Source organism: Mus caroli, chromosome 5 (assembly GCF_900094665.2).
Source record: "Mus caroli chromosome 5, CAROLI_EIJ_v1.1, whole genome shotgun sequence".
Classification (NCBI taxonomy): domain Eukaryota; kingdom Metazoa; phylum Chordata; class Mammalia; order Rodentia; family Muridae; genus Mus; species Mus caroli.
This window is the reverse complement of record NC_034574.1, coordinates 83,432,677-83,446,783: the sequence shown is the minus strand read 5'-3', so window position 1 is coordinate 83,446,783 and position 14,107 is coordinate 83,432,677. Positions and strand designations below refer to the sequence as shown.

Genomic DNA, 14,107 nt, shown 5'->3' with positions numbered 1-14,107 from the left:
TTTTGGTTTTTCGAGACAGGGTTTCTCTGTATAGCCCTGGCTGTCCTGGAACTCACTTTGTAGACCAGGCTGGGCTTGAACTCAGAAATCCGCCTGCCTCTGCCTCCCTAGTGCTGGGCTTAAAGGCGTGCGCCACCACGCCCGGCTTTTTTTAAAGTGTGTTTTGAGAATGAAATCACTAAATGACCCTGTATATGTCTTTACATCTGTTTTTTTTGCTGACATTGATCCCATTTCTTTTCTCGTTTGTTTGTTTTGGTTTTTCGAGACAGGGTTTTTCTGTGTAGCCCTGGCTGTCCTGGAACTCACTCTATAGACCAGGGGGCCCTCAAACTCAGAAATCTGCCTGCCTCTGCCTCCAAGTGTTGGGATTAAAGGCAAGCACCACCACTGCCTGGCTATCCCATTTCTTTTTAGCAAGTTAACCAGTGGGCAAAAATTATAGCTGTGGTATGTATTTGTTTTTGTTATTAGATTTATTTATGTGTTTGAGTTATTTGCTTGCATGTGTGTATGTACACTATGTGAGTATGCATTGTCATAGACCTAAGATAATGTGTATTAGCTCTTTCATAGATGTTTTTAGGTTACTCCGCCTGCCCCCAGCTCGTTTTTAAGGACCTTAATGAACATCATGTTTGTAAGACTCTGACTAAGTGTGAGTTACAGTTTGAGGCTGGAAATATTTCCAATTTTTCATTGTAGGAGATGCTGAAGAAGTGTCATCTTTGTATGGAGTCAATAGTACAAGCCAAAGACAGGCAGGCTGCTGAAGCAAATAAGAATGCCAGCATACTACTGGAGGAGCTAGACCTGGAAAAGGTAACAGATGTCTGTGATACCTTCGTCTTCTATAGTTTATCCATGGTGTTCAATTCTGTTTTCTTTCTCTTCAATTTGTCTCAAATTGTTGCAGTTGCTAAAACTGTTTAAATGTTTACTTGGACTGTGTATCATAGCACTGGAGCAATATTGATTCCCCCCCCCCCCTCCAAGGGAAAAGTAATTTTTTTAAAATCTTCTAGATACATTCTATCTAGATTTTAGTCTTAACTACATTTCTCTTGATTCTCAGCCACAACCATAGACTATATTTTATGTATATATTCAAGGGCTTGGGTCACTTTCCAGTTCTGCACAGTGTAGCACACATCTTGTCTTCTAGGCTCCAGATGCCTGTAATCTACAGCTGCTGGTGTTCTTGGTGGTCATTTATGGTACTGGTATCCAAAATACTGCTGTCTTCCACTCTAACTAGGACCAGTAGCCTCTCATAGGCTCTCTTCATGGTGCCAAACCTCAGCTCCTTTACATGACCCCTTCAAGTCCTGAGTTTTTGCAGCCTTTCTTGGCCTCTCACAGTACAGAGCCTCAGCTGCTCTTCAGGACCCCTTCATGCCTTCAAAACCAGTACCACCTGAGTAACTTTTACACATTACTAAGTCCAGCCACAGCACAAGGCTATCTCTGGATACCTTGGCTATCTCTGGAACACAGCCTCTGTGCTCTCAGGAAACACTTCCCAGAAGATGTCACCTCAATAATGCTCTTCTTAATCACCTCTAATTTCTTAGCTCCAGCTAACCAGCATCAATAGTCCCAGTAATGCAAAGGTTTCACTTTAGTAGTTCTGGTATCTTATTAATCACAGCTGATTCTTTAGCCCCAGCTAGCCAAAACTACAGAATCTTCACAATCAAAATAGCAATGGCCCTGATAAGAGTCTTTAATCTTCTCTATGAAATTTTACAAGCCAGACCCTCAATCTTCTGCATTTTTCTCAACATTATCTTCCAAGCTTCTACACAACATATTACAGAGTTCTTAACACGAATGGATCTCTAGACCAGAGTTCCAAAGTAATTCCTCAGTCCTCCCCAAAACATGGAATTGTCACTATGCTGGTCTTAGTCATGGTATCTATTCCTGCACAAATAATCATGACCAAGAAGCAAGTTGGAGAGAGGAAAGGGTTTATTCAGCTTACACTTCCACATTGCTGTTGGAAGGAAGTCAGGACTGTAAGTAAAGTAAGCAAGTCAGAAGTAGGAGCTGATGCAGAGGCCAGGGAGGGATGTTGCTTACCTTTTTATACCTTTAAAAAGATTTCATCCTACATTAGTATGGGAATATCCAAAGAACAGTCCCACATATCTTCCCCACTATTCTATTCTCCCAGTAATACTAACCTCTCTTGCCAGGAACTAGATAAACCTTTAACAGCACACCCCCACATTGTGCACTAACTACCTGTGGTATACTATTCCTTGTTGACAGAGTCCTCATTTTTGATCCATTATTTCCCTGGATCATCATACAGTTTTGTTGTTTATTTTGGTTTGAGACAAGGCCACAAGTCTATCCTGACTCTCTGGATTCTACCTTCCACTGCTGGGATAACCGGGACAGAGGTCTTGCTCTCCAGTGACTTTCAGTTACCTAAAACCATAAGCTACATGTTTATCCTGTTATTTCTTTTGTTTGTGAATGTATACACGGGTGCTTACAAAGCCAAGAAGAGGGTGTCTGGTCCTCAGGAGCTGGAGCTACTGGTGTCTGAGATGCCTGAGTTGGATGCTAAGAACCAAACTCAAGTCTTCTGGAATAGCATCAAATATGAAACTGCTGAGTTGTGTCCTTTTTCATGATGCTGACTCCATTTGCATATCTGGGAGAATACATAGTAAACATGATCTTTAACCATGTGGGGAGGTGGGAGAAGGAGAAGGGAGCCAGGTACAGTAGTTAAGGGTACAAAAGGAACAGATAACCAAGATGGTTGGATTATATAGGAAAGAACAGCTCAGCCCCCTGGGCTGAAGAGTTCAGGGTAGAGACAGAGTGAGAATACAAACCAGGAGGACCATATAACAGGTAGGGACTAAGCAGTGTTGAGAGAAGCTGGTGGCCAGGTTGGCTTTGATAAGGTAAGGTAAAGGGCCTTTTTTCCTGCTTTTGAAACTTAACATTAATATCTGGCTGACAATATGCCAACTGAAGTTAGATCTTCCCTTTAAACAAAGTTAATAGTTTTAGGATTTTTTGAAAATACTTAGTAAGAATACAGTTCTATCTAAGGTTGTCTAAGGCCTTGACATTTACTTTTTTTACAAAATAGAAATAATTTTTATATTAGTATGTGTCTGTAGTTGTTATTCAGACATATCAAAGAGGTTTTCCTCAGACACTGGGACAGTGTACTCATGGTGCCAGGCACCATTCTCAAAATGCAGTCTCAAATTCCATTAGTCAGGGCTTTATAAAGGCAAAACTCACAAAGCTATGTATTTCATAATGCCTTTGTGCCGCCAGGTGCAAGAATGTACACTGAAGCACTTTCCACCTACAGGAGTCAAGCACACGTTGCCTACATGCCGTCCGGGGCAAGCAAGCTTGTTCACAGAAGTGAGAATGCTGGGCTAGTGCAAGATTAGGCAGTTACAAGAACATTCCCCAGCATTCTAGGGCAAGTAGGGCTTTTTTTGCTTAAAACATAATAGTCACCACCATAATATCATCTATGGTAGTAATTTTCACAGAAAATGTCAATCATGGGGCTGGGTAAGAGAACTGACTGTTCTTCTGAGTTCAAATCCCAGCAACCACATGGTAGCTCACAACCATCTGTAATGAGATCTGATGCCCTCTTCTTGTGTGTTTGAAGACAGCTATAGCGTATTTATGTATAATAATAAATCTGTGGGCCAGAGTGAGCAGGGACTGAGCGAGTAGGGCAGATCAGAGTGAGCGGAGCAAGCAGAGATCCTAAATACAATTCCCAACAACCACATGAAGGTTCACAACCATCTGTACAGCTACAGTGTACTTATATACATTCTCAGCTCATAACCCAACTCAGTTAGGGCCTCATCTTCCTCCCCCTGCCTTTAAAATCCTCCGTTCCTGGTTGCTTTAGTTTCATTAGTAAGATACTACCCGCCACTCCTGTGTAAAATGACAGAACTTGAATGTTTAAAGTCAGGAAACAAGAAAGTGACTTTTTCCTGCCAGTAAATCCCAGCTTGGAACATGAGGAAGGAGGGTCGCCATGAGTTGGAATACAGCCTGTTCTGCTCTGTGTAGTTAGTTTGGGGGTGAGAGAGTATGTTGAACATTATGACAGTCTGTATCACCCTCCCTCCCTGCCTGGCCTGGCTTCATTCTAGGTGTCATTAGGTAAGCAGTCTGTCACTGTTCTGTATCTTCAGTTTGTATAACATCATTTTTTGCCAACTGTTTGTTAAAAATTTGCCTTTACCACTTCTTCATTATTCTGTGTGTATGTTGGGGGGTACAAAGGGGGAGCAATGATTTGGTGCGTGAGGATGCTGAAGGCGTTGGATCCTGCTGGAGCTCAAGTTAGAAATGATTGAACCATCAAACAAGGCTGCTTAGAGCCAAACTGTCTTTTGCCATAGTAGTATAACTTCTCACTCCTGAACTCTCTTCAACCTTAAAAAAATTCCTATAATCATTAAAAAAAATTTTTTTGAAGTGATAATTGCTGAGCTATATCCCAGACTTCTCTTCTGAGACAGGGACTGAGGTGTAGCTTATATTGGCCTCATACCCTTACTTTGGCGAGCCTTGCTTAAAGACAGTAAGTTAGATACCTTTAATTCCAATGCTCAGGAAGCAAAGGCAGGTGGATCTCTCTGAGCTTAGCCAGTCTATTCTACATTGTGAGTTCAAGGCCAGCCAAAGCTACATAGTACCTCCAAAAAAAGGAGAGTATAGTATAGTATAAAAATGATCGCTATGCAATTTTATACTCCTAATCTGTGTGCATTACTGCCTGCCTCTTCTTTCTTCCCCCAATCCTTCTACTTTTATAAGTCTGTAAGAAAGCCTTGCTTGGAGCTTATTCTTCTGCCCAGAGTAGAGATACTGCCCTACCTGTGTCTCCCTCTCTACAGTTACTGTATGCTAAGTGTGCTTTGTGTCATCTCTCGCCAGCAGCAAGTTCCGTTCAGTGAAGTTTAATGTTTTTAAATTGCCTTCTAAGAAATGTTACATGTCTACTTTTATTCAAAGTAAGTTTTATTTTTATTTTTCTAATAGTTAAGGGAAGAAAGTCGAAGGCTGGCTTTGGCTGCCAAAAGAGAAAAGCGAAAAGAGAAAAGAAGGAAAAAAAAGGAAGAACAAAGAAGGAAATTAGAGGAAATTGAAGCCAAAAATAAGGAGAACTTTGAACTCCAAGCTGCTCAAGAAAAAGAAAAACATAAAGTTGAAGGTATTCTTTTCCAGCTGACCATGCACTCAAAATCAGTAGGGCACCTAGTAGCCCTAATTCCAGTTATATGGTAGGCTGAGGTAAAAGGATCATGTTCAAGTCCTGTTTGGTGTGCAGAGTGAGTGGCCCAGTGCACAACTTGGTTAGATTGTCTCAGAATGCCAGGCAAGAAGTGCTGGATCTGTCTCTGGTCTGCTCAGTTGTTTTTACTTAAGTATTTGATGACCACAGGTTATAAATGTAGTTGTTTCATTTCATTTATTCACTTATTCCCCGACTTTATATTATATTAACTTACATTCTAAAAACTGATTTTTGTTGGTGTTGGTGTTTTTTTGTTTTGCTTTGAGACAGGGTTTCTCTGTATAGTCCTGGCTGTCCTGGAACTCACTCTGTAGACCAGGCTGGCCTCGAACTCAGAAATCCGCCTGCCTCTGCCTCCCGAGTGCTGGGATTAAAGGCGTACGCCACCACCATCTTGCTTCTAAAAACCCCTTAACCCAATCTTTCAAGTAGATAATGGACATTTTCTTCCATTCTTGATTTGTAAAACCTTTGGGTTCATGTCTTTCTCCCCCTTTTTTGAACTGTTTACATTTATATAACCACATATAATTGACCACTTGAGTATTTTCCCATAAATGATTTATTCCCAACTGTTTCCAAATATTCTCTCTTGCTGTCTGTCATATCAGTCTCATCAGTGAATGACTAACTCACTATTGCTGCTTTTACAGAAGAACCTGAAGTCTTGACAGAGCCTCCAAGTGCCACTACCACCACTACCATAGGAATATCTGCTACATGGACTACTTTGGCAGGTTCCCATGGTAAAAGAAATAATACCATAACTACAACCAGCTCAAAGAGGAAAAACAGGAAAAATAAAATTACTCCAGAAAATGTTCAAATTATATTTGATGATCCACTACCAATCTCGTACAGTCAGCCAGAGAAGGTGAATGGAGAGTCCAAGAGCAGCAGCACCAGCGAGAGTGGGGACAGTGACAACATGAGGATTTCCAGCTGCAGTGACGAGAGCAGCAACAGCAACAGCAGCAGAAAGAGTGACAATCATGCGTCGGCTGTGGTCACGACCACGATGGCCAGCAAGAAGCAGCCGTCTGTTCTTGTTACATTTCCAAAAGAGGAGAGAAAATCCGTTTCGGGCAAGGCTTCTATAAAGTTAGTTCCAAGTTCTGCTTTTACTGGTGCCGTGTTAGACACCTTGTGAGACAAGTAAATTACCAAATACTTTTGTATGGTAAAGAATACTAAGATGTTGTTTAGATTTTATGCTGAGAAAATAAATAATTTTCACTATGTAATTTTTTGTGATTGTTAAACTTAGCTTATGAAAAACATGGATAGTGAAGTTGGGCATGGGTCATGCCTTTAGTCTCAGCGTTTGGGAGGCTGAAGCAAGAGTTCAAAGGTTCAAAGCCAGTTTGGGCTACATGTTGACTTCAACATTCTTTTAGTGTCTCAACTTAAATACCAATTGATGTTAAAGAAATTAGAAGAAAGTCGTTAACAAAATAAGACATATTAGCATTCATATTACTCATTTCTGCAACTGGTTTCATGGCCTTAATTGGTATTTATAACTACTTTCTTCTACTACCCAATCATTATTAATGTACTTTCCCTCCTTTGTTAAAGATTGTCAGAGACTGTCAATGAAGGGACCAGTAATTCTCTGTCAACTTGTACAAAATCTGGTCCGTCTCCTCTTTCCTCTCCAAATGGGAAGTTAACAGTAGCAAGTCCTAAGCGTGGGCCAAAGAGGGAAGAAGGATGGAAGGAGGTCGTAAGGCGGTGAGTGACTTTTGGCTTATTAGTTAGACTCCTCGAACCGTTCCGAAGGTTACAGACACAATCAGATCCCAAACCTCGATCTGGTCAATAGACAGCCTTTTGCAAAGCTTTGAATCCTGTCTTTCAAACATGAATAAACTCTGGGAAAAGCTGTGCTTCTCAAGAGACTCCTTTTTGTTCGGATTGAACCCAGGACCTCTGCCATGCTAGGTGAACACTTCATGAATATATCTGCAGTCCAGTTTTTGTGTTTTTATTTGAGATGAGGTTTTAAGTTTGGACTAACTTCTGATCTTTCTGTCCTCACCTCGGTGCTTTTCTAGGATAACCACATAGGGCTGTTGAGGCAGGATTTAGCCTCCTAAGTGCTCAAAATAAAAATGACACATTATTGCTTATTCTCTCAAACTCCACCTCCCCACCCCCCACACACATACTTTTTTATTTTTTAATTCAAGGTCTGATTGTGTAGCTCTGGGTAGCTTGGAGCTCTCCTTAGATCGCTCTGTGTCTTAGGGATTTGTTGCTGTGAAGAGACACCATAGCAAGGCAACTCTTACAAAAGCAAACATTTCAATTGGGGCTGGCCATTATCATTGTGGCAATTTTGCAGACAGATATGGTGCTGGAGGAGCCAAGAGTTCTACATCTTGATCCAAAGGCAACCAAGAGGAGACTTTTCTTCTTCATTGAGCAGAGCTTGAACCATGCACAAAGTGTCACTCCATAATTATGGCCAAGCATTCAGCACACGAATCAGTGGGGGCCAAAGCTATCAAAATCACCTCATTCTACCTCCTGAGTTGTGAGATTACTACCATGTTCAGCTAGACTATGACTTTATGAAGTGTTCTTTAAGCTACTGTTAGGAACTTACGTAGGCCTTTTTATTTTTCAGCAATGGTGAGAAAAAAAAAAACCAAGGGCCTCCCGGTGCTAGGGAAGTGCTCTACCACTGAACAATCTCCCCAGCTTATATATCAGTTTGAAGATAAATGTGCCAAGCCAGGTAGCACTTGGGAAATGGAAGCACTGGAGGATCAGTAGTTTAATGTTATCCTCAGCTACATAGTGAGTTTGAGTGTTGTTCACAACATACAAGTAAAATTGTAATTTTATGGGTACCTGCTTTCAATTGCTAACACCCATATGGGACAGCTCACAATTGCCTGTGTAACCATAGCTTAAGGACATTAGACATCCTTTTCTGGCCTCTACAAGCACCTGCCCATACATGATATGCAGTCAGTCATATAGACACACATAAAGTGAACCATTTCTTCCAAGTTGTCCTGTGAGTTTCATAGGACACATGGTTGTCCTGCAATACAATGTAAAAAAAAGTCATTGTAATTTTGCAAAGCCATGCATGATAATCTATGCCGATAGTCTAAGAACTGGAGAGTTGGAGACGAGCTTGTTTGACTTGGAAGCCAAGCTAGGCTACAGTCTTTCTTACACAGCCCACACAGGTGGTACCCACTGATTAACACTGCTCTTCCTGCTACCAACTTCCAGCTTTTGGAGGATTAATTTAGGTGGGTTTTTTTCGTTTAATTTCTAGTAGGCTTTTTGTCCCCCTCATGTGAGTTCAATGAATTATATATCAGATAAAACACCAGAAATAATTAAGTCAAACATAGAAGTGCCTACAAAATGCCTTTCTTGGACTTTAGGCTAAACTAGATCCTTTAACCATCCCTATTGATTTGTATCACAAGAATTTGCAGTACATAGCTACCTAGTATATGCTTCAGGGATGTAATAGGATGATAGTTAAGAAAGCAGCAAGGCCGGGCGTGGTGGCGCACGCCTTTAGTCCCAGCACTCGGGAGGCAGAGGCAGGCGGATTTCTGAGTTCGAGGCCAGCCTGGTCTACAAAGTGAGTGCCAGGACAGCCAGGGCTACACAGAGAAACCCTGTCTCGAAAAACCAAAAAAAAAAAAAAAAAGAAAGCAGCAAGATGTGAAATGCTAGGCTAAGACAGGGTCTCACTGTGTAGACCAGGCTAGCCTAGAAATCAAAGACCCATCTGCCTCTGCCTCCAGATTATTGGGATTAAAGGAACCTTTTAATTAATCCCAATATCTAGCCACAGCATAATAAAAAAGTACATTTAGTCTAACTTCCAAAGTCACCATAGTCTATAGCAGTCTCAACAAAAGGTTTGTTTATCTGGATTAAGAATAAATAAAAAGCTGGTGTGTGGTGGCTTACACCTTTAATCCTAACATTGGAGGCAGGCCAGTATCTACTTTTCTATCCACCCAAAGATACATACTGAGATCCTGTATTTACCCAGTATTTAAAATCAAAAGAATAAATACAAGCTTATTTAGCAGGTCAATTCTCCATGTATAGTAATAATTAACAAAAAAAAAAAAAACCCTTAATAGTAAAACTTTATTATTTTCATTATAACCACTAATGTTTTATACTAATTTACTAATTTATTGTTGATTGAACTTTTAAACAGGTCAAAAAAAGTATCTGTTCCATCAACGGTGATATCCAGAGTTATTGGACGAGGTGGCTGTAATATCAATGCTATCCGGGAATGTACTGGTGCACACATAGATATTGACAAGCAAAAAGACAAGACTGGAGACCGGATAATAACTATAAGGTAACGCTTTGGTTTTGTGTTTTCTTTGTGTTTCATTGTACTGTAACTCAACAGAATAAGAACCATTTGAGTAGGGGAGTGCGTGTGTATCTGTGTGTGTGTGTTGCACAAGTCATTGTATGTACACTCACACTGCCAGAGAAGAATTCCCCCTCTTGTGGTATCTCACTGTCTTGCTCCCTTGAAATAATATCCCCTCAGTGAACCTGAAGCTTGATGTTGACGCAATACTGACTGGCCGGAGTTGCCAGGATCTTCATCCATGAAGATCCATCCGCATTAGTTATAGTCATTTTCACGTGGGCTATATACACTCAGCTCTTAGATGGGTGTTGAGGATTTGAACTCATGTCCTTATACTTTGTGCAGGAAGCACTCTTATCCACTAAGACACTTAGTTAGGGTTTTCCTATGTGAACAGACACCATGACAAGGCAACTCTTATAAAGACAACATCTAATTGGGGCTGACTTACAGATTTAGAGGTTCAGTCCATTATCAACAAGGTGGGAGCATGGTAGCATCCAGGAACGTATGGTGCAGGCAGAGCTGAGTTCTGCATCTTCATCTGAAGGCTGGTAGCAGAATGCTGGCTTCAAGGCAGCTAGGATGAGGGTATTAAAGCCCACTCCCACAGGAACACACCAATTTATTTTTTTTTCTTTTTTTTTTTTTTTTGATATTTCAAGACAGGGTTTCTTTGTACGTATAACCCTGGCTGTCCTGAAACTCACTCTGTAGACCAGGCTGGCCTCGAACTCAGAAATCTGCCTGCTTCTGCCTCCTGAGTGCTGGGATTAAAGGTGTGTGCCACCACGCGCGGCGGAACACACCAATTTCAACAAGGCCATACCTCCAAATAATGCCATTCCCTGGGCCAAGCACATACAAACTATCACATTCCATTCCCTGGTCCCCATAGACTTATTCAGACACATGAATCTATGGGGGGCTATACCTAGCCACAGCATAATAAGAAATTACAAAAGTCTCTTCTGAGATCCATCCAATTGCTTAACTGTAATACACAAATCAAGACAGGAAAACAGCTGGGCATACTCCAGACGCTCTGCATCTCTATGTCTGATGTCAAAGTGGTCTTCAGATCTCCAGCTCCTTTCTCTTTTCCTGGACTGGTTCCACACCCTGTTAGAAGCATGTCTTGAGAGATATCTTATGGCTCTGACATCTCAAACATTTTGGGATCTCCAAGTATCACAGCTTCTTGTTTCAATATCTGGGATCCACACATGATCTTCTGGGCTCCTCCAAAGGGCTGGCATCTCTTTCTCTTTCTCTGTAGCACTCCAACCTCCAGCTGATCCACTCCACTGTTGCTGCTGTTCTTGATGATCATCCTGTGGTATTGGCATCTCCAATAAGCTGGGGTCTCCCACTACAACTAGGCTTCACCAGAAGCCTCTCACAGGCTCTCCTTTTAGTGTCTAACCTCAACTCTTTTGCATGACCCCTTCAGTCCTGGGCCAAACTGCATTTAGGGCTGCACCTTCACCAATGGCCTTCCATGGACTCTCTCAGTGCCAGGCCTCAGCTGCTCATCATGACCCCTTCATGCCTTCAAAACCAGTACCACCTGGGTGACTCTTACACATTACCAAAAGACAGCTGCAGCAGGGGAAAGTACCTCGACAATCTCTGGAACGCAACTTCTTTGTGCTCTCAGAAAACACTTCCCAGAAGATTTCACTTTAGTGGTGCTGGTCTCTTAATCACCACTATTCTATTGTTTGTTTGTTTATTGGTTTTTCCAGGGTTTCTCTGTGTAGCCCTTATTGTCCTGGAACTCACTCTGTAGACCAGGCTGGCTTTGAACTCAGAAATCTGCCTGCCTCTGCCTCCCAAGTGCTGGGATTAAAGGTGTGTGCCACCCAGCTAATTTATTTTTTTTTTAAAGATTTATTTATTTATTATATGTAAGTACACTGTAGCTGTCTTCAGACACTCCAGAAGAGGGCGCCAGATCTCGTTACGGATGGTTGTGAGCCACCATGTGGTTGTGGGATTTGAACTCTGAACCTTCGGAAGAGCAGTCGGGTGCTCTTACTCACTGAGCCATCTCACCAGCCCCTAATTTATTTTTTTTAATTCAAGTTTTTTAAGATTTATTTGTTATAAATACACCATGCTGCCTGCATGTATATCTGCAGTACAAAAGAGGGCACCAGGTCTTATTACAGATAGTTTTGAACCACCATGTGGTTGCTGGGAATTGAACTCAGAGCCTCTGGAAGAGAAGCCAGTGCTCTTAACCTCTGAGCCATCTCTCCAGCCCTCTCACCACTAATTTCTTATCTCCAACTAACCAGCATCATTTAACCCAGTAATCCCTTCTATTCTGGACTCTTAAAGCCAGAGCCAAATAACCAAAGTTGCTGAGTTCCGCTTTTTGCTGGGGCTGGAACATGGCCCACTCTTGTTCTATTACATTTTCACCAGCTTTCTGTTTCCCAACTCCTTCATTGCCTAAGCTTGGCAGTCCTGGAACTTGCTCTGTAGACTGACTTTGAACTCAGAGAACTGACTTTGAACTCATAGATCTGTATGCCTCTCTCCTAAAACACTGGGATTAAAGGTGTGGCCCACCAAGCCAGGATTTAAATTTTTGTTCACCTAGAACTTGCTCTGTTTTAGGTGGACCTTGAACTCCGATCTCCTTGTCTTCCTCTTCTGGCAGTAAAGGTGTGTACTACCACGCCTGGACCTAAACTTAGCTGGGTGGATTTTGCTCCAAGGTCACTCACTACTCCCTTAATTCATTTACTATCTGTGAACACAGGATTCAGCTCCATTTTACTTCTGGGTGCCCCTTTAATATTCCAACCATAATTTTATATTTGTCCTTTCTCAGCTTGTTCTTTTAATTGAAATGTTTTTTATAAGAGTGAACTTTAGTAACCACACAACAGAAATTACCCCGGGCTGTTTTGAGACTTCCTTTTTCAAAGGAATCTAAATCTCTTTACCTTGGCCTCAGGCAGACTCCTAGGACAATGCAAAAAGAGCAGTCACATTCACCAAAATACCACAAAACAGTCTCTAGGCCACATAGGAAAGTCTCCACTAAAACCTCTCGGGTCAGATGAACACAGTTCAAACCACTCTCAGCAACAAAATCTTCCAAGACCCACTTAAAGCATTCCAGTGCTTTCCAAATCCAAAGTCCCAAAATCCACATTCTTCCAAACAAAAAGATGGTCAGGCCAATCACAGCAATACCCCAGTCCCTGGTACCAACTTCTGTCTTCGTGTTTTACTGCTGTGAGCAGACACCATTACCAAGGCAACTCTTATAAGAACAACATCTAACTGGCTTACAGGTTCAGAGATCCATTCAGTCCATTATCATCATGGCGGGAACATGGTGGCATCCAGGGAGGCATTTGCAGGCATTGCTGAGAGTCCCGTTTCTTTATCTGAAGGCTGCTAGCAGAATACTGGCTTCTAGGCAGCTAGGTGAGGGTCATAGCCTACACCCACAGTGACACACCTACTCCAATCAGGCCACACCTCCAAATAAAGCCACTCCCTGGGCCAAGCATAGACACACTGGCATCTCCTCAGCCTTTATGTATTTAAAAGATTATAATTTTAGAAGAGTTGTAATACAGGTATTTAATCTCAGCAGAGGCAGGCTGACAGACCTCTGAGTTTAAGACTAGCCTGGTCTTTATAATGATTTCCAGGACAGCCAGAGCTCTGTAGGGAGATCCCCCACATACACATCCCATCCCCCAAAGTATGAGTCTTTGGGAATATTATTCTCAGGATTTTTTCTAATGAATACATTCTTATGATGTGTTTTAAGTAATGTTATAAAAATTTGAGATAATTAAAAGTTTGTCTAGATTCTTGTAATAAATTTCTTACACATTTTAAAGCAGGGAGTTATTTTCTCTCAATTACTTTATAGATTTTGTTGTAAAATGATATCCTTAGAATTTGAACTTACTAATGTAACGTAATCAGTAGTGGCAGTGTAAATATTTAACCTGAAAACTCAACAAGTGTGTCTGCTGAAATACTCTCTAAGAATAAAGATGACAGCTTATGACATTATAAGGGTGCAAAGGCTGTACTTAAAATAGCTATAGTATAAGTACATTTTGAAAAGCGGGTTCTCAGGGTAGAGTAGGTGGAGAGATGGCCCAGTAGCTAAAAACACTGCTCTTCCAGAAAACTAGGGTTCGATTCCCCGCACCCACATGGCAGCTCACAACTGTCTATAACTCCAGTTCCAGGGTATCCAGACATGCAGGCAAAACACCAATGCCCATAAAATAAAAAGTAATAAATTATTAAAAAGAGAGAGAGAGGGCTGGTGAGATGGCTCAGTGGGTAAGAGCACCCGACTGCTCTTCCGAAGGTCCAGAGTTCGAATCCCAGCAACCACATGGTGGCTCACAACCATC

At 41.6% G+C, this 14,107-nt stretch overlaps 1 protein-coding gene across 8 annotated transcripts in view; it reads left to right on the top strand.

Moving 5' to 3' along the window:
- The window catches only part of Ankrd17 (ankyrin repeat domain 17), a 140,149-nt gene that overhangs the window by 107,042 nt on the left and 19,000 nt on the right, over positions 1 to 14,107 (top strand). For all 8 annotated transcript variants that reach the window (XM_029477247.1, XM_029477246.1, XM_029477250.1 and 5 more), the window contains 5 exons: positions 706 to 822; positions 5,062 to 5,233; positions 5,971 to 6,418; positions 6,896 to 7,051; positions 9,528 to 9,677. In XM_029477247.1, the coding sequence (XP_029333107.1) occupies positions 706 to 822; positions 5,062 to 5,233; positions 5,971 to 6,418; positions 6,896 to 7,051; positions 9,528 to 9,677 (1,043 nt within the window). The remainder of the gene's footprint in view (positions 1 to 705; positions 823 to 5,061; positions 5,234 to 5,970; positions 6,419 to 6,895; positions 7,052 to 9,527; positions 9,678 to 14,107) is intronic.